The following is a 23,153-nucleotide window of genomic DNA, read 5'->3' on the forward strand; positions in this document are numbered from 1 at the left end:
TCCATTTGAAGAAGTTTGTTCGAAAATTACTATAGTATACAGTATTAGAATATAAAGCAGTATTTCTCAAAATGGAAAGTTAATTTCACACAATTTCTTTTGTATTATACTTTTAGAAGGAAATTTTACTATTTACTAATTATAAAATTTTGGTGGCATGGTTGATTTGATTCCACATCTTAACTCTCAATCTTCTTTCTAATTGATTTCCACTTCTTCTTGATTCCATTGAACCCGAAGGACAGGGAGATCCACAGATATAGCTCAATACCCAACTCTGTTTTTTTTTTTTTTTTTTTTTCTCAATTCCCCATTTCTTCAGCTTCAATTTCGTTTCTTACGATCTCGATTCGCTATTTTCAGGGGTTCTTTCCTCTGGATTTCGTTTTTGAAAATTTTGAATCCGACCCAGTATTTTGCGGCTGTATCTGATTTCCAATCCATTACAAAGTTCGAGTTTTTGAGTTTGATTGTACTTAAAATTAGGGTTCATTTGAGTTTTTTTTAGGATTGGATCAGAATTGATACTCCATGTTGTCGAATCAGCTTCAAAATGGGATGGATAGAGCAAAAAACATGTGGTCTCTTCTTCCGAACACCGACGAAAATGAGGATGACCTTCTTAGTATCTTGAAGAAAAACGATGGGGGTGGTGTCGAAAGCCTTGATTATGAGGTTATCGAGAATTATGCTTACTGGGATGAACAGGTACTGCTATTCTGTTTCGTGTCTGCTGGTCTTTGGAAAATTCTGAATACTTTAAAATTTCTTGTGTTTGGTTGAAAAGTAATTCTTTATTGTGAAATAGTGCTTGAGCGGATGGTGTTTTTATGCTCACGATGTGTGTCTGGTGTTCTGTAGGCGCAAAGAGGGAAATTATTTGTTGGCTATAGTGTGGCAGTTAAGTGGCTGTATGCCTTGTTCATCGGCATAGGTATGATGACAGCTTCCCTTTTACCTTAACGTAATCTCCTTATTTCTATTTACTATTACTCATGTTTAAAAAGTGAAAATATACTTAGTTATTTGAATTTATGGATAAAATAAGCAAATTTGTCTGATGTAGGTGGTTTATATGATCCTTGGTTTAGTTGGAGATCTTAATCTAAGTTTATGTAATTATTAGTAGTATGATTGAATTGAAAGCATTGGACATTTTGTGGTTTTATTTTTGCACAAATTTATTTAACCTCCAAAAGTATCTGGTTGTTCTTCTTGTCATGTCAAGTTAATGCTTTCTCTTGACTGCGTTCAGGCACAGGATTGGCTGCAGTTTTCATAAATATGGCTGTCGAGAACTTTGCCGGCTGGAAATTTTCATTGACATTTGCCCTAATTCAAAAGTCATATGTGGCTGGTTTTATAGTATACTTAGCTATCAACTTAGCTCTAGTATTTTCATCCGTTTATATTGTCACACACTTCGCTCCTGCGGCAGCCGGATCTGGCATACCTGAAATCAAGGGATATTTGAATGGTATGACATATCATTGTTGGCTCTTCATTTCCCTTCCCCGGTAAAATTAAAACAAATTTTTTTGGGTGTTTGAAAGTTTTTCTTTTGTTCAAATGAACAGGAATTGACATACACGGTGTTCTTTTCTTCAGAACCTTAATTGGAAAGGTATAATTGGTAACCCCCCGTGTCCTTGTAGTCAAAACTTTCTGCAGATATATTTTAATTTTTCTCATTTTTTCATTTCATAATCTTGTTATATGTTAGATATTTGGAAGCATTGGTTCAGTGGGAGGTGGATTAGCTTTAGGCAAAGAAGGGCCTCTTGTACACACAGGCGCATGTATTGCTTCTTTGTTAGGCCAAGTAAGCCAGCACAAATTTCTTGGAGTAGTACTTTCGTGACAAATGATATTTTCAGAATCCAACAAGAAAGTAGATTTTATTAATCTATATTTAGTTTAATTTTTTATGTGTATTTATGTTTAAGTCCCATTTACAGACAAAGTTTTATTGTTATTCCATACTTGTCTCAAACTCTGGTGCTGTAGCTGTTTGGTATCCATTTGAAATTGAGACTTATCATTCAATACTTTAATTCATGACGTTCAAGAGGCCAGATATCTGTTTCCTTACTTAGTTGACCTGTATAGTGAATGTGTCCACGCACACACAGACACATTCCATCAATTTTTTTTACCTGAAAGCTGCAAAATCATTAGCTTGTTTTGCAGAATTTAGGGTGAAAATTATTGTTTTCAATAGGCAGATTCCTGAGTTGTAGAGTTTGAAGTGTTTAGAGGGGCAGAAAGGGATGCTATTGATGTTTGGTCTCTTGTCAGATTTCTTGTTTTCGTCCAGGCTTCATTTTCAAAACCGTTCCTAACTATTCTATAGGAACTATTATGTATAGTTGGATCCCCTTTCCTTAACCCTTAGTGGGTTCCCTTCTTTTGTGGGCTTGAGTTTCTTTTTATGCCATTGTATCCTTTCAACTTTTTCTCAATGAAAGTTGTTTTATTTTATTTTTTTAAAGGATGTATGGTGAATATCCAAAATAGGTCATGTCAAGCGGTTGTGACCTCATTACAGCCTTCCACCACCATATCCTTTGAGTTAGAAAGAAAAATCCTTTGAGATGAATTATAATTGTGTGGTTAGTGTCCCTTAAGGGACATCTGATAATTGTTTAGTTAGCAAAACTAATGGTTTTTTTCTTGTCTCTTTATTTTGAAATCAGGGTGGCTCTGCTAAATATCATTTAAATTCCAGGTGGTTACAAGTGTTCAAGAGCGACCGGGATCGTCGTGATCTTGTAAGTTATCTTAAGCATTTTAATTGTTCATTCTAGCTGTCCTACCTTTCTAAAACAAGCCATCATTTAATATTACTTTCTGCACGATTATATATACACACACATATTGCTTAATTGTTATTTGTCTTAGTTTTATATTGGACTTAGGAGAACTTGATAGCCCTACTGGGTTTTTTCTATACATAATTGTTTACGAATTTATTCTAAGCCCACATTCTTCTAGTACTAACTATCATTGGTCGTAAAGGCAAATACCTGATTTTCTCTCTCTCTCTGTTTTTTTCTTTTTGGGTTAACATTTTGAAAGGTTACCTGTGGGTGTGCAGCAGGAGTTGCTGCAGCTTTTAGAGCTCCAGTTGGTGGTGTATTATTTGCACTGGAAGAAGTAACTTCTTGGTAAACACATTTCTTCCTGTCAACATGCTTGAAGGCTGACTTATATAATGACAAAATGTTCTTTCCTCTTTTTGTTAATGCATGAGCAAAGAAATATTTTGGGATCCTTGTAGTTTGGGTTGGAGTCGAAACATTTGTGGCTTTGAAAGCAAGTATTTATTAATCTACAGGGGTTGTGTTCTTAGTTTTGAAAGTATGGGATCAAGTGAAAAAACTATTCCAATCTATACTGCTGTTAGTTTATCCTCACGCATGAGTTGTTTACTTTTCTATGTGCTTGAGTGTGTAGAGCTCTTTGGTCTGTGTAGTATTATTGACTTGAGAAAATTGCATATATGAGTTTTGCATTTGACTTTGAAGGTGGAAGAGTCAACTTTTGTGGCGCGTGTTTTTCACTTCTGCTGTGGTGGCTGTTGTGGTACGTGCAGCTATGGGATGGTGTAAGAGTGGGAAGTGTGGACATTTTGGTTCTGGTGGTTTCATAATATGGGACATATCAGAGTAAGGTTTATAATCTGTTCATGCCTTCCATGCATGCCTATTTCTCCTTCGAATTTTTATTTCCTGATGGTTATACTTTTAGTGGCCAAGAGGACTACTCTTTTGCGGAGTTGTTGCCCATGACTGTGATTGGGGTTATTGGAGGCTTATTAGGTCGGTAATTTTAGCCATACCTTTACAGTTGGCCTAGATAAATTTCCAATTCCAGGGATTATGTTTTATCATTTATGTTTATTCTTTTGGTTATTCTTTTAGGAGCTTTATTCAACCAGCTTACTCTTTATATAACATATTGGCGACGAAACCATTTACACAAGAAGGGAAACCGAGTAAAGGTGCACAAAAGTTTAATGATGATGATTGGTGTCTATTGTTTCTTCATCATGCAATTCTTCTTCCCCAATTACTTCGATTTCACACTCTGAGACAAATTTTTTTCTCGACAAATTTCAGATCATTGAGGCTTGTCTCATCTCAGTATTGACATCAATTATCTCCTTCGGACTACCACTTCTAAGGCAATGTACTCCATGTCCCAAACCCGATCCGGAATTGGGAAATGAATGCCCAAGGCCTCCAGGAACGTATGGGAACTACGTTAATGTAAGAACCAGTATTGCTCATCTTTTGCTCATTTAATAGGAGCTATGCACACTAGGAGTTTTTTTTAGAGAAAATGCAAACTAGGAGTTGTTTGGCACTAAAATTTGCCTATTTGTTGCTATTTTTTCAGTTTTATTGCAGCAAGGACAATGAATATAATGACCTTGCAACTATCTTCTTTAACACCCAGGTTTTTCTTTTTTTCATTTTTCAAATCTCTGCCAAGCATTTCCATTTCTCTGAGTAATATTTTTTTACCTTTTTGGTTTCGTTATGAATTACTTTTCCAGGATGATGCCATAAGGAATTTGTTCAGTGCAAAAACAATGCATGAATTCAGTGCACGAAGTTTATTGACCTTTCTGGTAACCTTATTGACTTAGTTTAAGACATTATTTTCTTTGTTCACAGTTCACGTGCTCTTTTGTTGAAAATAACCTTCATTTAAGAATTGATAAAGAATAAAATCACTAATTGTTGTTCTATATTATCATATCATTATCTTAATTATATGATTGTTTTAAAATGTTCTGTTTACTCTTCTAATTTTTCAGGTTATGTTTTATACTTTAGCTGTCGTGACATTTGGTACTGCAGTTCCTGCTGGCCAATTTGTTCCCGGTATAATGATTGGATCTACGTATGGACGTTTGGTTGGAAAGTTTGTGGTTAGTTTCTACAAGAAGCCTAACATTGAAGAGGGAACGTGAGTATTACTTACTCTGAGAATGCTTTATTTTAATTTATATGTTATTGTGAGAGTGCTGCAAAACGTGTGGGATTTGATGATTTTGGCCTGCCGTTTTTCTCTTCCAAATTAAGCTATGTGGGTCATTCGAATGCCAATAGAATTCATGGAAATACCAAATACGACGGCAAAAGGGAAACACAAGATTTTGGGGAGCGACTCTGTTAGGTGTTGGGCTAATTGCTCAAGTTAATAGGGCCACTGGGCCAGTGTATATAACTTTTTTTCTAGTGAAGAATCCATTCTGGAAACAAACTGTATTCCAGTGGAAAGCAGCACTAAAAGCCAAACTTTTAAGATACTTCCTAACTGGAATCAAGATCTGGAATATATTGAAAGATAACATGATAGCTACAAGATAAACCAAGTATCAAGGCGCTCAGAACCTTCCCTCAAGTATACTAACCCATGGCTTAGATCACTCACAAATTGCCTACTTCCCCTCACTCACCCTCCTAAGTCCTATTTATAACAAGATTTAGTAACTAACTTCCTATCTAATTACCCTTATATCACTTGCTAATACTAATATTACGGTAGTACTTTACACAAACTTTCTCAAGAGCTGAAAAGAGGCTTATAGAAAAAGAGTTGAAAAATACTTGATTGACAGAAATCTTAAAAGAGCTCTGGAAACAAAATTTATGGTGTAGGGTAACACCAATCAAAAGTTAATCATCGGCAAACGAAAGCATGGAAGATCCCATGCATGTGCAAATAGAATATTGCCACAATTTTGAGAGAGAAAGAGAACCATGGGAAAGAGAAAATCGCTTATTCATGGACTATGTTTTCTGGAGAGGTCAGAGTGAAGTAGGCAATGTGAATATTTATAACAGTGCTCGTTTGTGCTTCCTCTTCTTCTTTCTCATTTATTCTATCTTCATATGATAAAAACCGGTAACATTCTTCCAAATCTTACTGGTTTTCTAGATATGCCTTGTTGGGTGCTGCATCTTTTCTAGGAGGCTCTATGCGAATGACAGTGTCTCTGTGTGTCATCATGGTTGAAATTTCAAACAATTTGAAATTTTTACCTCTCATCATGCTTGTACTTCTGATGTCCAAGGTAAGTCAACAAATTGAGAATTGAAATTTTAACCGCTTGGTAAGTTTATTTCCACGTGAGAGTGGGTTATGTATATAATCACTTCAGGCTGTTGGTGATGCCTTTAATGAAGGCCTGTATGAAGAGCAAGCCCAGTTGAAGGGTATTCCATTACTAGAATCAAGACCAAAGTACCAGATGCGGAAAATTACAGCAAAGGAGGCCTGTGGAAAAAGGGTGATCTTACTTATTCCTTAAACTTCTTTCGTAGTATATTGAGTACAAAGTATTATCAAGGCTTATGTTCCATTGGAGCCCATGTGAAAAAAAAAAAGCTATATCAAGAAAAGGAAAAATGAAGTTGTGGCACAAAATAATTGAAGCGAGGGGCTTACATCTAATTCTTTTAGATAATCTTTATAGTATTAGATTTTTATTTACCAATATGTTGTTTTCTCTATTTGAAGGTTGTCTCCTTCCCTCGTGTTGTTAAGGTTGCCGATGTTGTTGGTATTTTACGGAGCAACAGACATAACGGTTTTCCTGTGAGTATAGCTAAATTCCTCTTTTTCTCCTCATCTCTTCACCTATTCTCAAGGCTATGCTTCTTTCCCTAGGTGATTGATTACGCTCGAAATGGAGAAACACGTGTCATTGGACTAATGCTTAGAAGGTATAGGGTGAACTGACAAGACAACCAACTTTTTTTTTCCTTTTTTTGGTGGGAGGGGACGTATGATTCAAGCATCCCTTAAATCCTTACTACATGATCGTTGATGCAGTTACTTATTAGGACTTCTACAGTCCAAAGTAGATTTTCAGCATAGCCCCTTGCCTTCTGATCCAAGAGGATCTATATCAAGCAGGTAAATGGATACTTTATCTGAGTCCTGAGATTATAATGGAATCAATGGATGGGTTATTTTCATTTTTCCTTTGAGCTATAACTTATTCTTTTGATATTTCAGGCACAATCTCAATGAATTTGTGAAACCTGCTTCCAGTAAAGGAATTTCTATTGATGATATAAATCTTAGTTCAGAGGACTTGGAAATGTACATCGATTTACTTCCATATCTGAACCCATCTCCATATATTGTCCCTGAGGACATGTCTCTGACAAAGGTTAAAACTTCATTTGCTTGATAGTTTTGTTTGGTTAAATGTTATCTATCATTTTTGAGGGAATTGCGGTTTCCATAATCCTAGAATTCAAATGTTGTATTTTGCAATGGCATAGGTATATAATCTTTTCCGGCAACTAGGCCTGAGACACTTATTTGTTGTTCCCCGTCCATCAAATGTGGTTGGTTTGATTACTCGAAAGGATTTGTTGATAGAGGTAGTTTAGCTTCCTTACCACGTTCAATATTTCAAATACTGTTCCATATGTATATAAAATACCCAAGTTTGGACATTAATAAGATACAAACACCTCCTTGCAGGATAGCGAAGATTCGGATGCAATGGAACTACAATCGACTAGTGTAAGGTCTCTGACTCTCTATGATGCTTGTCTACCAAAATAGATATTTACGATAGGAATGTAATACTCGTTGAGAAGTTTGTGACATATATTCCAATAGCTCCTAGAGCCTTGGTTTAAAATAAAATTCATAAAAAGGATGCATCTACTCACTCTGACCCAGATCTCTACCATTCTGTGAGACTTCCAAGATTGTGATGAGAAATGCTTGACAATATCTTTGTAGGATGGAAGCATTGATGCTTCTCTCAGATTGAATCTTATGTTTTAGTCACTTTAGTCGCTATCAAAATGAGTTCGTCTAAATGTGCCAAAAGAAGTAATGTAGAAAAATCCTACCAATTGTATATTTTCTTCAAACTTGACTCCATTAATCTGATTCAATATTCGTTATGATGATGGCAGAGCTCGTCGTCCAGATAGAAGAGTACATACAAGGAATGGGGATGTGGAGAGTCCACTTCTTAATGGACTTTTGGTCAGTAACACCGATGGCTGATAAATAAAATATCATGTAGCAGCTTCAAAGGTTAAGACGGTCAGATTATTACCTATTTTTAACCTCTCTTCATATTCCCTTTAGGAAATATAATTCTTTATTGTTTACCAGTTGGGATCGAATCCCAACCATGGTATCTGCAGCATTGTATTGTATCATAGAATGTAAAGATAGAGAAAAAAAATGGCTGAGGTAACACATTTTGGAATATTGTAGAGTTGGTTAGTTTATCTTTATGTTTTGACATTATTATTATACATATCTTAGTTGGTTAGGCTATGAAAGTGTGGTGGATTGATGTGACTCGACTTTATAGGGACATTTGGGAATGGAAAAGAAAAATCAGAAATGTAAAGGGATTAAGATGGTAGACAGGGAAAGGATGTAGCCAAAAGAAAAGGAAAGGGAAGCTCTTGGGGAAATTTGTGGTGGGGATGAGGCTGAATTGAACAAGATTTGGGAATGGGGAATCTTTGTTTGGAATTGGGAGAAGTTCTCTTTTATTTGAGAGATGAGAAAAAGAAACACATGATAATGGGAATATAAAGTCCTTTTTTCTTTTGTTTCTCCAAATTGATTTTAGGTATGAAAATGGGAGAATAACACATTCTTTACCTTATTGCCTTATCCTGCTGTCCTGTCTCCGTCTCTATAATATAAAAGTGAAGGAAGAATAGCCATGAAGAAACCTAACATTGTTATTGCTCTTTGTGCACTTTTTTAATTGAAATTTTGCATGAATTTAACACACACACACACACACACACACATATTTTTCCTTCTTAATCTTACAAACTATGCATATTATATATAAGTAGTTATATTGTAAGTTATTTCAGTCTCAACTAAAAGTTGACTTTTCACCCTCATATGTGGTGTAAGTTGGACCAAAAAATTTTGTTTATATAATAGGTTAGAAGACATTTGGTACCTCTGGAGTTTGATGGAAGTAATTGATAGAGTATTTGACTTTAGAAAAGAGATTTAGATACTTGTAAAATCAATTTTATGTTGTGTACCAAACTCTTAAAATGATTTTTTTATGTTGTGTACCAAACTCTTCAAATGATTTTCATATATTTAAAAAATTGATTTTTGAAGGTTTGATTCAAAAATTAATTTAGAGTTATTAAATTAGTAATTTTTCGATTGGAGGAATAATTGTTTAACCAAATAATTATAGTAAAGATTTATTTCTATTTCTTTTAGAATTAAATTCTTATATATATATATAATATATATATATATATATATATATATATATATATATATATATATATATATATATATATATATATATATATATATATATATATATATATGTTGATATATGTTTATATATAAATATTGAATAAGACTTCAAAACATATATAATTGTTCGTTATATTATATTTCAATGTTCATTTTTTTTTTTAAATCACAAATGGCAAATGGTAAAAACTAAATTAGATAACTATTTTGTGAATCATTGATTGGGATTGTCTAATTCTACCAAAATCAATTGAAACAATCTTTATTTTCTTAAAATCAATTTTAGTTCATACACTAAATACCATCATTTGAAGGAAAAAATCACTTTTATTCTTAAATATACCTCTTCAATTTCAATTGAAATATTTTCATGAAATTTTATCGAGTAATAACTTATAATATGTAGCTTATATAAAAAAATTATTAGAATAATTATTTTAAATAATAAAATTTCTAAAAAGTATTTATAAATATAATAAAATATATGTAATAGAGGCAATAAAAATTTTTAAAAAAATCAATTACTTCATAAGAGTTATAAGTATATCAGAAGAGACAAGAATTCAATTATTAGTAAACACAAGAATTGACAAACTAACCAATTAACCATAATGTCCTCCCAAGATGAAAAGACCAATTTCACTATTTCCAAAAAGTACGATTATTCAAAATAAGAAAAACATATGTATATAAAAAGAAAGACAACAATAACAATCTGACACTATAAAATACAAAAATCTGCTATCAAAAAGAAAAAAAAAAAAACTTTCGAAATGTAAAAATTGTCTCTGTTACCCAATAATAAAAACCAAACAAAACCTTTGGTTAAGCAACAACCCCTATCGCTATAACAGAGAAGCCCAAAAGCCATAACAGTGCAAAGCCAGCACCGACCCGAGAAGCAGCGGCTTTCGGGGCTGGTGCTGTGGGGGTGTGGGCAATAGGGACAGATGGGGAGGCCAAGGCAGAGGGCTCAGGGGCCGCAGCGGTGGATGTGAGGCGTTGGACGTTGATATCGACCTTCTGGCCGGCTTGGCAGTGGCCGGGGACGCCGCAGAGGAAAAAATGATGGCCTCTTGTTTGAATTGTTATGGAGTCGTTGCCGGAAGTGTGTGTCTCAATTGGACGTGATACATTGCATGATTTGTACATCTCATGCGACACTCTCATTACGTTGTGGAATTTGGGGTTATACTCAAACACTGAAAAACAAAAACAAAACCCATCATATCTCCATTCTTCTTTTTAGGTATAATTTAATATGTTTGATATTATTAAATTTCATGCAAAGAAATATAATATTAACAATTAACTTGAATTGAATACTAAATTTAAGATGAAATTAAAACTAAAATTATTTGAATTAAACGAAAGTTGAACAAACTTCAAAGATATAGGAAAGGAAATAGTATTTTAACCAAAAGTGTGAAAAAGATTGGATTTAAACCCTAATTTAGTCAACCTACATATTTCCAATCATTCCTGTTTGGTTCTAAATTTTAGAAACTTTTTTGTTATCAAAAAATGCATGAGTAACATCAAGCTTAAAAAGTCCCAAATTTTAATCAGTGTCTAATAAGTCTCTAATAGAGTTATTGAGTCCAACATATTCAAAAGTTGAATATGTTTGACCTATTATACACAAACCAACAAATTTAAAAACCTACGTATTTTAACATTGGGGTAAAAGTTCAACAACTAAAATAGGTAATTTAACATGAAGTTTTTGTCGAGTAGAATAGAAAAATGAAAAATTTAGGGAAAAAAAAAAGAGAAGAGAATAAGAAAAAGTATAATGAGAATAATAAGATATAATAGTTTAAGTAACAAAAACATATTATGTTATTGAAAGTATAAAATATTGTATTGTAAAGGTAAACAAAAAAGGACAATTATGGAATTTGGGAAGTAAAAAAATAAAGTGAATTAATAATAATGAAGGCGTGAGTGAGTGGGGGGGGAAAAGTTTGTATGAATCGGGCCTACAAGGCCCATTATGTGTGGCCCACTATCACATGCTTGAGGCCCACCTAAATTGTTGTTGCTGAGTGCTCTGCCCCCCTTTCCCCTTTTCTTCTCTCATTTTTTGGAAGTTTCTTTTAACCCTATTTTCTATTCTCATATTCTATCACTTTTTTCTTTACGGAAATGCCAAAAAAAAAAAAAAAAAAACACCTTGAAATATATATATATATATATATATATATATATATAAGAAATTCTTTTGAATTTGGGATGAGAGTTGAGATGTAAAAGTGTTGTTTGGTTCCAGTTTTGTTTGTAGATAATCCTTCTATTGTCTCAACTTCGACATTCTTCGTTCAATCTCAAATATCAAAGAATTTCAAAAAAATCTCTAAGTATGTTTTGTTAATTAATCTTTTTTTGAAAACTAGATGGGTAATCCAGCCAAGAAAAAACATGTAGGAAGAATACCCATTTTGATGGATGTGTGAGAAGTTCCAAAACATGTGTTCAAGGATGAAATCCAATATTCGACAGGTTTATATTCACTAAAAGTAATCATATGTAAAAGAAAAATCCATGAAGATGAAAGAAAAAACATGAAAATGGGTTTAAATTAGAGTTACCGATGACATCGCCGAGCTGGAAAGTCTTAGTAGCAGCCCATTGCTTGTAGTCGACACCGCCGATGATAGTCCAACCGGCGGCGTCTCCAACCTTATAAACTGCCCCCACTGCCATCTCCGGCATCATCGTCATCGTCACCAACACCGCCGCCGTCACCACCGCCGCAAAACCCATTTTCTCTGTCCCAACTTTATCACTTCGATCAAAATGGGGGTTTTTTTTTTTTTTTTTCTTTCCAAAGATGTATGGATTATATATATATAAAGCTTAGAAAAGGGTGTTCCTTTTCCCATCATTTCAATTTATATGATATAAAAAGAAATCTCTTTTAATATTGTTGTGGGTTCTTTTAGGAAAAAAATTAAATTTTTGATATATTTATGTTTGTGGGTGACCCCATTTTGGACCTTGGATCTTAAATTCTAAGAAAGTTTCTTTATTTCAATCTTTTCCCTTTTCATGCAATCTATATTAACTTGTGAATAAAAAAAAATTACATTTCCATATCTTTAAATTTTAGATTTAATTTCTATTCCATTTTCATTTTTAATTTGAATGTCATTTAATTTTGCTCTTCCTTAAAATTAGCCTTAAATTTTTTTACTAAATATTCATTTGAAATTAATATTTATTTATTAATTTTAAGTAGCATTTTCAACTACATCCAAATATTTACGAAATATATCAATTTTTGACATGCAAACACTAATAGACATGAAATTTTACAATAATTATATTAACATTATCCAATTTTTTATTTAAAATAATTTTCCATAAATTTAATAGGCATGAAAAAATAATAAAATTCAATTAACTATGATTCTAATAAAATTTAATTAATCATAATTCTTTAGATTTATCAAAAAAAATTAATATATTGATAAAAACTTGAAACTTAGTAATCAATTTTTTTAAAAAAAAATTAATGATAGAATTATAAAATCAAACTCAAAAGTTAAAAAGAATACGTAACTAAATATCTAATCGGGTAAAATTATGGACCAAATAAAAATTAGACTACAAAATTCTAGAACTAAGAAAAGGGATTTTATTTTTCAACTAGGAAAATGATAGTTGAGAGAGGAAAAAAAAAAAAAGAAAATTTATGAAGAGAATAGGTGAGATGTCATTTTATCAAAAGATTTAGAAACTGTTCATATTATTATCAAAGGAAAATTCAGTACATGAAACTGAAAGGGTTCCAAATCCAATAATAATAATAATAATAATTAATATTAGTTAAGAGTCATTTAATTCTTAACCATATTTTATATATTACCTTAATCAGAATTTATTTATTTTATAATTTTGCAGTAAAATGAAGGTAGCGTTTTAATTCAGCCATTGGATCTGTCACAATAAATTAAAAAGGGAAAATATTAATGGTTGTCATGATTTTGACTTTAAATTGAAAAATGAAATTTGATAATTTTTATAATTATTTCCTTTCTTTTCTTTTTCTTTTTCTTTTTTTATAAATAATAAATTGAAATAAAATAAAGTCTTCCCTTTCCAAACACCCTAATGGGTTGGAGTTGAAAAACTTAAAAGGAAAGAATGGAATGTTTAAACCCTGCTGGTAAGTTGTCTCACTAATTGTTTAGTAACAAAATTACTATATTATTATTATTATTATTATTACTAAGGGTTTGGTTTGTAAGAATTTTGGTTAAAAAATAAAAGAAAAATATTATATAGTTGTATAGTTTTTGCACCAAATTTGAATTTGACAATTTTGGTATTTGGTGTTAAATGACCCTTTTGAAAAAAATCAAATGATTGAAGAGTGTGTTGATTAGTGGTAATTGAGGCATTATTTGGAGCCATATAAGATGTTGTCTTTAAGTTAGAGCAACAATTAATTAGAAGCTGCTTTTTGCTCAACATTTTTTTATTTTCAAAAAATTCTATTGTGTGTTGATATATTTATATATATTTGATTCAACCAACTCCTTTTGCATATTATTTATTTGTATCCAACTGAGATTTGAACTAATTTAGTCCAAACAACCATGTTTTGATCTCAATAATTCTCATCACCATTACTCATTGATCATTGATGATCATGAGAGAGGCACGTATCACACACAATGGAATATAGGGATTAGTTGATATATAATTTGGTGAAGAACTATATTCACCTATTGGGATGGTTGTGAGATATTATGATGATAAATAAGGCAGATCCAACATTGTTCGTAAATATGGAACAAAAAAAAAAAAACATGGATGTTAATTGGAAATAAATAAGAACATATCCAGATTTATAAGTTAGAAAAACATTATTCTTAATAAAAGTAAGCTTTTAGTAATGTTACGAGTAAATTCTAGAATCAAGAATAAAATGGTCGAAGAAGAGCTTGATTTAGGCATCGGAATCTAGATTTTGTCTTTTCCAACTTACAAAATTGTCATTGTTGTCATATGAAAGTCAAGTTCGATTTCCTTTGACATATGAATAAGTAAAATTAAAAGAGATGTCTTTATAAAGATTTAGACACCAAAACCAATGCTCTTTTGATGCTTTCAATTAGAACAATTATCTGTAACAAGTTATGTGGATGAAGTTATCAAATGTTTAACAAAAGTGGTGAACCTCATTGATTTAGTCTCCTTGTGATGAAATTTTAAGATAAAAAACAAATCATAGGTACATCTAACAATGTAAAACAGGTAGGTGAGTCAAACCAAATATTTCATTCATATGTTCGAATAAAAATTAAAGAGATTGGTCTAATAGGAGATGTAATCGTTTTTATTATAATATAGAAAGTTTGAATCAAATTTTAACTGATTGTAGTATAAGATCTTAGCACAAACAACGGTTAAATTAAGCTAATTTTCAACGTATAAAATAGTTCGAGGAAAGTCGTTAAATTTAAATTATAAGGAAAAATGGTTAAATGAAATTGCTAATGCTTGAGTTTAATTTTTTTTTATAACAATGACCTATATAATCAATTTGAATTCATAAGGCTCTTATATCATATCAAAATACTTAATTTTACGACGAAAGGTAAACCAAAATTAAAATTTAGGATCAGATTGACTTTAGAAAAAACGTTTTTTAATAAATTTTTTTTTAAAACTTATTTTAAATAATTTAAAAACTAAAATAGTTTTCAAATACTTTAAGTTTTTTCAAAATAACTTATTTTTTAAATTAAACGTTTAAATATAATCCAATTTTTTTTAAAAAAAAAATTTGTCCACTTTAATTAGTACTAATTGCTCATAAAATTTCAGTGCCTCTTCTTAGAGAAAAAAATTCTAACAAATTCAAAATAAAAGAAATAGAGATTTCATATATACACATAATTATGTATAATATCATTTCTTTTAAAGATATGTATAATATATTTCCTAAAAGATATATATGTATTATATAATCATGTACTACAAAACAATTAACCAAATTAATAAGATATTAATTACGTCTCTTTAAATCTTCTTCTTCGCTACATTATTTGTGATATAAATCGAATCAACATCTAGTTTTAGTATTTTTCAAATTTATCATTTTTAATAACATTTGATTTAAGTAGGGTTAATTTAGTTTTTTTTGCCATCTTTGATATTTTAGTGCAAAGTTTTGGACTGTTAATTATAGTTTTTGACAATAGATTAAGTTTTAGCCTTTGTGAACTTTCAAGCACCCTTCTTGAATTTCCTATTCATAGAGTATTTGAGTCTCGAAGCAAAGAATCATTCTTATTAACTTGTTTGATTGTAATGCGAAGATCTATTTCTAACAATTAAAATTTTCATTTATGTTTTAACTTCTTGGCGACAAAATTTAATTTATGTTTTAATTTGTTTTAGAAAGTTTCAATTTTGTCTCTAAATTTTGATTAAAAAGTAAATCTCGGACTGGTAGGCCAACACCTTAACAAACAAAACTCACTACCCTAAATCAAATTGGCTCGAATGCTATACTCGAATGCTATACGAAACATCATCTTTCAAAACCAAAGAGCAAACTTAAGAGAACGTCAAAGGTGGAAGAGCATGCATATATTTGTTTTAGGAGTGTTAGGATAATAGGTCATCCAAGTATCTCTACCAATCATTTATAATATTATCTCATGATCCCATGCCAATTAATTTTCACCTATATACCTATAATTATTTCTTTATCTAATCAATGTATTTTATCAATTTCAATTAGGGAATATATATATCACACTTAATTAGATTGAGATCAGTACGAAACAATTCTTGTTTTTAATCTTCAAACCTAAACCTTATAATTATAATAGTATTAAGGGTGAAGTTAGATTAACTCAAATAAACACATATCTTCTCTCATAGGATATAACCAAAAGCGATCCAACATGGGTCATTCCAAGTTTATTTGGTTAAAGAAGATGACACAATGGACCACTCCAAGAGAAAGACGTTTATTTCATTATTTGGGTAAGGTGCCTCCAAAAGGAAATTAATCAAAGTTCATTATTCCAAAGAGATGAAGCCTTATTTAACTAAGTATATATAAGGTTAGGAAGATGACTTAATGCGAGTCATTTCAAAAAGATAATGTAATAACCAACTTTACAAATTAAACAAGGAAGCTTAAGAGGTCGACCAATTAGTAGTAGGGTGGGTTGATGAATCCACTTCTTTGACTTTTTCGATATCAAACATATATTATGTATTTGAAAGAACTCATCTCTACTAGAATTCATAAATGTATCGATGCAAACAAAAACAAGAGTATCATAATATAACAACCGTAAACACATGATATATACAATCTCCGCCACTTTGTAACTTTCAAAACAACATAAAATTTCCAAAATTAATTAAATAAATTACTTTCGTGTTTATTGTTTCCACAATAAAAATAATTCAAGTAAAAGAGAAACAAAATAACACTTTCACTAAAAACAAACACATTGGTACCCTTCTCCCCGACTAACTAACTAATCAATTAACCAATTCACATATTCTAGAAGAAGAATATTTGTTGGTTTGTCAAGCTACGTTCACTTTTATCCTTCCAACTTTGTGGTTGAATTTGAACCACAGTTTTTCATGTGATAAACTTTTTTGCTAGGTTGTTTTTTTAGCCCGACTAGTAAGATAACGAATATTTATTCCAAAATCCTAAGTTACAACTGATACGAAACAGAATCAAACCCATTACCATTGCTTGTCCCATTCTTAGCCTTCTCAAGTGGCTTTACAGTTTCCTCTGCATGACGATGGCCGTGATTCTTACCCTCGTCATTGTGATCCATAAACCTCTTCCAGAGCCAGTGTTGCTTCCAAACTCTTTCGGTCATCTCTTCAATGGGAATGTTCTTAGTCTCCGGTAGCAAAAACAAAACGAAGATAGACATGACGAGAACCCAACCGGAGAAGAAAAGGAAGATACCAAACTTGAAGTGGCAAAGCATGGAGAGGAAGGCTTGAGCGATGGCAAAAGTGAAAAGGAGATTGACGCACACAGTGATACTCTGCCCCGCTGATCGGGTTTCTAAAGGGAAAGTTTCACTTGGAATTAGCCATCCCAAAGGACCCCATGACCAAGCGAAGGAAGACACAAATGTGCAAACCATTACCACCACCACTATGGCTAGTGCGTTGTGGAGATTGTTTGTATCATCTTTCACTTTGATTCCCAAGATTACTGCAATCACCACCTGTTTCATTACACATGTTAGATTTAATTACGAAGATACAAGACCTATATCTATACTAACAGGCTCCTGGTGTGTTAAAATTTTGAAAAAAGATATATATAATACCTGAGAAATGAACATCTGAACACCAGCTTCAAGCAAAAGAATGCGACGGCCAAGCTTATCAACAGAATAAATGGATACAACAGTAGAAACAACGTTAACAGCTCCGGTGATAACGGCGGAGTAAAGGGCGGCGTCATTCTTAAAACCCAAAGTACTAAACAACACTGGGGAGTAGAACATAATGGCATTAATTCCAGTGAGCTGTTGGAAGATTTGGAGTGCGACGGCGATGATGAGCTGCGGTTGATTCCGGCGCTTGAGCAAGTTTCTAAATGGGTGTTTCACTTCTTTTGCGATCCGGCTCGCCTCGACCAACTCTAGAAACTCGGGTTCGACGTTTTCGGTTCCTCTGATCTTTCTTAGAGTGGCTTTTCCTTCTTCAAGACGACCTCGTTCAATCAAACTGTTTGGGGTTTCGACGACTAATAGGGCTCCGATTGTGAGTAAGCCGGCGGGAACTCCGGCTAATCCTAATGATAATCTCCATCCCCATCCGTCTTTGATTCTGAAATTCAATTTTCAATCGTAATTATATGAGAAAATGACAGGTGTGTTTGAAAATAAAGAAGAAAAGGGAAAAAGAAAAGAAAGAAAGAAAGAGACTGACTTGGCAGTTCCGTAGTTGATGAGACTGGCAAAGAGAATACCAATAGTGACGTTAAGTTGGAATAATATATTAAGTCCGCCACGTATTCTGGTTGGGGCAATTTCCGATAGAAATAGTGGCACTGCCTGTTGTTGTTGTTGTTATTATTATTATTATTATTATTATTATTTCAAACCATAAATAAATAAATCAAATTTCATAATATTCGAAATATTTAGATTAGACCTATTGAAATCCATAATTAAATCATCATTTAATTTCCCTCCCTAGATAGTACCTATCATATAATTTACAATTATTTAGTTTTGCATTCATGCATGATGTAATTAAAAAAAAAAAAAATCAGTATAAATATCTCGTTGTTTTGTATGTATGCGGATATTCTTTTTTTTTTTTTATATTTACTCATTTGAATTCAGACTTATATTATAATATAGAAGTACAATTATTTCGGAATCAGTCTAAGGATTTATTGTATTACAAGGCAGTGTTGTGTGACATTGACTCATTATCTAAAGGTTAAAAAAAGGTTTCTTAGAACTCTTTTTTATTTTATGATTTCAAAGCACTTTTTATTTAGTAAATGTTAATAGAACATGTCGAGACACAAATAACAAAATTAAATTTGGTTAAAATGTCATATTTTAGTTTTCAAAGTATGAAGTTTGTTCGATTCATATATTTTTAGTTGTCTAGTTTAAGTCATTATGCTTTTAATAATTCTTGGGTTTGGTCTTCAATTCAATGCATAGTTTTATTCATCATTAAAAAAATCAATCTCTATAACCTTTTTTTACTATAACTTCTTTTTAGAAAAATTATTAAATCAAATATGATGAATTTTTTCATTTTTTATATAAGGGTAAATAGTTTATCTTTAAAATATTATATTTCTTTGTATGAAAAATATTTGTTGTTATTATTATATATATTTTTCAAAATTTAATTTTTATGGACAAAATTTAAGACTTATTGAAAAGATGAATGTTAAAATTGAATAAAGTTCAAAATGTGAAAAGACTAAAATATTATTTTAATTTATTGATTTTTAAAATATATGTTAATATAAAATAGTTAAAATGTTGAGATTGAAAAAATTAAACACAAAGCAAAAGTGGGTTTTATTTAATTCCAATAGTCAAAAGCACCTACCAAAGATGCCTTAATAAATAGTGGATTTAATTAACCATTAGAAGCTTGCCAAACTTGTATAGAATTATTAAAAAAAGATCATACACCTTCACGAAGGAAAAAATTGATATAAAAACCAATAAGAAATGGTAAATAATATATAAGGGAATCAAAAAGGTGGCCAAAGTATCACGTTATTCAACTCAAAGACAAAACGACTTTCGAGATAGAGAAAATGATTTGGAAAGCAAAAGGGGAAAGAGAAGATTCACAAAGAAAATGAAAGAGAAAACCCTCATTTGGTTGGTTCTCTTTTATCTATAAAATATTCATCTATTTTCATTTCTAATATATATATATATATATATATATATATATATATATATATATATATTACTTTTTTTCCTTTTTGTTTTTGTTCTTTCAATGTATGATATATATAATTTAAGAGGTTATTGTCACACCACTAAAAAGAAAAAAGGTCAAATTTATGATGTAATAACGAGACAAAACTGACTTTTAGGAGCTAAGAATAAAACTAGTTTTCACCACAAATTAGTTTAGGGTCCATTTCCTAATTATTTATGTTTGAGTCCAATACTCATTTTGCTATATTGGTCTTTGTTTTTTAAAACTAAGTATATAAATATTATACTTTAATTTTTTAATTTCTTTTTCATGTTTTAACATGACAAACCAAAATTTGAAAACTAAAAAGTTCAATTTTTTAAATTTGTTCTAGTTTTTTGAAATTTGACTAAGAATTCAACCATTATACTTAAAAAAAATATTCAAATTGCACGTAGGTTTAATTTTAAAAAACTAAAAACAAAAAACGAAATAATTATAAAATGGAAACCTAGCTTTTGTTTATTAAAAAAAAAAATTAATAAAAGAGTTTACTCTTAACGAATTAAAAATTAAAAATTAAAGCTATTTGTTTTAGTTTTCAAAATTTACCCTAATTTTCAATACATGATGAATCAATAAATATAGATGTGGAGAAGAGTGTTTGGTTTGGTTTTAAAAAACTAAAAGAAAACCCTAACAATTACAAAATAAGATCTTAAATATTAGGTTTGTAATTATTTAGTAAGAAAAACAAAAAAAAAAAGAAATTATATCTAAAAATTGCCTTAAACTTAAAATTGTGTATTGGATGGTTTAATTGTAGACTAAAGATGGACAAGAAATGTGTTAATGACTAATTAAAAACAAAATTGAAAGTTGACTAGATATTTTGTTTTAGACTAAAAGATCAATTAAATTAACTAAATTTATAAATTAACCAACATTAAACTATTGATTTACAAGACCAAATCTTAATTTTTATTTTTTGGAGTCACATGATTCACTGACATAGTGGATCGGACCCTTATATTCAAACGATTCCCTTTGCTAAGAGTAATTTTCAATTTCCAAATATAATCTTTTTTATAAATTGTATTAAATGTTAAACAAAATGGCATAAAAAAAAAAGAAGAAGAAGAAGAAAATACCTGATTGGCGAAGCCGACACCACAACCAAGCAAGATTCGACCAATGATGAGCATTTCGATGTTTTGGGCGGCGGCGTTGAGGACGGTGCCGAGTATGAAGAAAATACCGGCGATCAGCATGGTGGGGCGGCGGCCAAGGCGGCGGGTGGTGTAGGAGGCGAAGAAGGTGGCGGTTAATCCGGCGAGATATAAGGACGATGTAAATAGTTGAAGGCCTTGGTTATCGTATTTGCAATAGTTACTGTCTCCTCCCTCTTCGATTCTCCGATGAACCACCGGGAAGAATTTTTTCAAAAATGACGGCATGGACGTCACCCCACCTGTTTGTTTAATAAAATAAAACGGTAAGGAAATCATTTTCTAATTTTCTTTCTTTTATTTCTCTAATTTCCACAGTAAAATTATAAATTCATCTTAAATTTTCAAAAAATTTAACTAAGAAAAGTATTAATACATTAATGTTGTATTTGGCTTGACTAAGAAAAAATATTTCAAAGTAAACCATTTTGATAAAAAAGTTGTCTATTCAATTTCTTAAATGGATTATTTTCAAAATCAAATGATAAGTTGTAATTAAAGTTTTTGAATTTGTGAAAAACCTATCAAAATTTAATAATCACAAACCTTAAAGTTAAGGGGGACTAAACTTTGAAAAGAAAAAAGAACACTCACTTTTTCCATTAAAAAAAAAAACAGTTTTTCATATAAAAAGATATTTTACGACGAGTCTCACCAAACAAATGACAAAAACCCTTTTGACTTTCATTTCAAAAGGGAAAAAAAATTATAAATCATAGTAATGATAATCCTATTTAAAATTTTAGACATACTGAAGTCTAAAAGTTTGTGATTTGGAAGAACAAATTATATTGTGTTGACTCTATTTGAATAATTTTTTATGAAATATATTAGAGAAGAATTTGCTCACCAGAAACACCAACGTCGTAACCGAACATGAGGCCTCCGGTGGCAGCCATTATACAAGAAATGATGACGATGGGAGTGATTTTGGCCTCGAACTCGACTCCTCCGCCGGGCGCCGTGGAGAATCCTCCAGCAGGCATGGTTGTGAAGTAAGATAGAAGAAACTAAATCAAGAATAATGCAGAGAGAAAGGAAGGTAGAAAAATTCAAATGAAGAAGAGATGAAGGTTTTTAGTTGAATTTTGATGAGGGTGGAAATTGGGATTTTATAGGCGACGATAAGAGAGAAGGAGGTGGGAGCCGTCGTTAGGATGTTTCCACGTGGTGATTTGGACGGCTGAAGTTTATCTTAGACTGCTAGTCAACCAAAATATTTTACGTTTGGATAAACCGTGTGTGTGTGAGACTTCAAAATTCAACCTAAGGTCTTAAATCCATTTTTAAAAATTAAGAATAATATTTTTTGCCCAAAAAAATAGATTTCCAATTTATTACAACAAGCTCATGAATCAAAATTTAACCTAATTTTGAGGGAAAACTTTTATTTATTGTGTTTATGTCAAAATTTTGTCATGTGCTAAGTCTCATCTTGTTTTCTTCACATTCCCTATTAATCAAATTGGGTTTCCTTAGCAAAACAAATGTGATGGTTAGCCAATGTTGAATCGATTCAAAGTCGACTAATCAACTTTTATCTTTCGACATTCATCTCTTGGTTTTGATCTCACTTTTCATACATGCTATATATCAATTTTAAAATTTATCTCTTTGATTCAAAAATTACCAATAACATTATTATTATATACGAGTCTTTGGTTAGTTTTGAATACATCTACATGTATATTAAAAGAAGTGAGAACGTACGTAAGTTTTTTTTTAATGGTAATTAATTAAATAATAATAAAGTCCAATAAGGTGAGTCCACGTAAGTCAATTTCAACGACTCCCTTCCTCTTATATATAATGAGTAAGAAGAATTTTAAATTTCAAGAAAACAAAATATTTAATGTGAAAGGGAATAGAAATTGTATGTCGTTTCATAGAATAAACTCAGGATATACATGGAAAACGACACGTCGGTGGAAGAAGCCAAATTTTCATCTTTATTCTCAATTTTTTTTTCTTTTGGTTGAATAAATTGGTCAAATGGTATGGCTCTAAATTTCTAAAATATCAATTTAATATACTTTGGAAATTTGTGGTTTGATTTTCAGTAAAATGACGTCAACAAGACAACAATTAGTTTCTGACTTTTCATGTCGATGATATGTAAATTTTAAAAAAGAAAAAAACCTAAATGTGAATCAAATCCGTTTTTTGTTGAGGAGGAAATCTCATGGGACTAAC

The 23,153-nt window shown here is 31.2% G+C and overlaps 3 protein-coding genes across 4 annotated transcripts; 1 reads left to right on the plus strand and 2 right to left on the minus strand.

Moving 5' to 3' along the window:
- Positions 1 to 172: 172 nt before the first annotated feature.
- LOC103491408 (chloride channel protein CLC-d) lies at positions 173 to 8,307 on the plus strand. 2 transcript variants are annotated; one of them, XM_051085140.1, is made up of 24 exons: positions 173 to 450; positions 547 to 708; positions 862 to 934; positions 1,256 to 1,477; positions 1,578 to 1,624; positions 1,724 to 1,822; positions 2,697 to 2,771; positions 3,079 to 3,167; positions 3,528 to 3,668; positions 3,751 to 3,821; positions 3,924 to 4,003; positions 4,122 to 4,271; positions 4,402 to 4,461; positions 4,562 to 4,636; positions 4,826 to 4,977; positions 5,953 to 6,088; positions 6,176 to 6,304; positions 6,535 to 6,612; positions 6,685 to 6,740; positions 6,850 to 6,933; positions 7,036 to 7,192; positions 7,308 to 7,409; positions 7,513 to 7,559; positions 7,959 to 8,307. In XM_051085140.1, exons 2-24 carry the CDS (start codon positions 559 to 561, stop codon positions 8,050 to 8,052), a joined length of 2,367 nt encoding a protein of 788 aa, XP_050941097.1. In that variant the 5' UTR covers positions 173 to 450; positions 547 to 558; the 3' UTR covers positions 8,053 to 8,307. The 2 variants fall into 2 exon arrangements, with proteins under 2 accessions (XP_050941097.1, XP_008449563.1); XM_008451341.3 differs by having other exon boundaries at positions 173 to 708.
- A 1,660-nt stretch (positions 8,308 to 9,967) lies between these two features.
- LOC103491407 (mavicyanin) lies at positions 9,968 to 12,236 on the minus strand. The gene is made up of 2 exons (XM_008451339.3): positions 11,895 to 12,236; positions 9,968 to 10,505 (listed from the first exon to the last, which is right to left on the minus strand). Exons 1-2 carry the CDS (start codon positions 12,067 to 12,069, stop codon positions 10,129 to 10,131), a joined length of 552 nt encoding a protein of 183 aa, XP_008449561.2. The 5' UTR covers positions 12,070 to 12,236; the 3' UTR covers positions 9,968 to 10,128.
- A 4,448-nt stretch (positions 12,237 to 16,684) lies between these two features.
- LOC103491406 (sugar transport protein 13) lies at positions 16,685 to 22,047 on the minus strand. Its single transcript, XM_008451338.3, has 5 exons — positions 21,811 to 22,047; positions 20,883 to 21,202; positions 18,253 to 18,377; positions 17,646 to 18,150; positions 16,685 to 17,540 (listed from the first exon to the last, which is right to left on the minus strand). Exons 1-5 carry the CDS (start codon positions 21,944 to 21,946, stop codon positions 17,007 to 17,009), a joined length of 1,620 nt encoding a protein of 539 aa, XP_008449560.1. The 5' UTR covers positions 21,947 to 22,047; the 3' UTR covers positions 16,685 to 17,006.
- Between the last annotated feature and the right edge of the window lie 1,106 nt (positions 22,048 to 23,153).

The sequence above is a fragment of the Cucumis melo genome, chromosome 5 (genome assembly GCF_025177605.1).
Source record: "Cucumis melo cultivar AY chromosome 5, USDA_Cmelo_AY_1.0, whole genome shotgun sequence".
In the NCBI taxonomy this organism is placed as follows: domain Eukaryota; kingdom Viridiplantae; phylum Streptophyta; class Magnoliopsida; order Cucurbitales; family Cucurbitaceae; genus Cucumis; species Cucumis melo.

What these genes read in the sequence shown, in the direction of transcription:
- LOC103491407 (XM_008451339.3), bottom strand. Translation starts at nt 12,069, where the DNA reads ATGGGTTTTGCGGCGGTGGTGACGGCGGCGGTGTTGGTGACGATGACG. An exon ending in CCAGCTCGGCGATGTCATCG is followed by an intron (nt 10,506 to 11,894) that starts GTAACTCTAATT and finishes TTTGTTTTTCAG; the next exon opens with TGTTTGAGTATAACCCCAAA.
- LOC103491406 (XM_008451338.3), bottom strand. Translation starts at nt 21,946, where the DNA reads ATGCCTGCTGGAGGATTCTCCACGGCGCCCGGCGGAGGAGTCGAGTTC. An exon ending in GTGTCGGCTTCGCCAATCAG is followed by an intron (nt 18,378 to 20,882) that starts GTATTTTCTTCT and finishes CAACAACAACAG; the next exon opens with GCAGTGCCACTATTTCTATC. An exon ending in TTCAGATGTTCATTTCTCAG is followed by an intron (nt 17,541 to 17,645) that starts GTATTATATATA and finishes GTAATGAAACAG; the next exon opens with GTGGTGATTGCAGTAATCTT.
- LOC103491408 (XM_008451341.3), top strand. Translation starts at nt 532, where the DNA reads ATGTTGTCGAATCAGCTTCAAAATGGGATGGATAGAGCAAAAAACATG. An exon ending in TTGCTTCTTTGTTAGGCCAA is followed by an intron (nt 1,823 to 2,696) that starts GTAAGCCAGCAC and finishes TTTTGAAATCAG; the next exon opens with GGTGGCTCTGCTAAATATCA. An exon ending in AGAAGGGAAACCGAGTAAAG is followed by an intron (nt 4,004 to 4,121) that starts GTGCACAAAAGT and finishes GACAAATTTCAG; the next exon opens with ATCATTGAGGCTTGTCTCAT.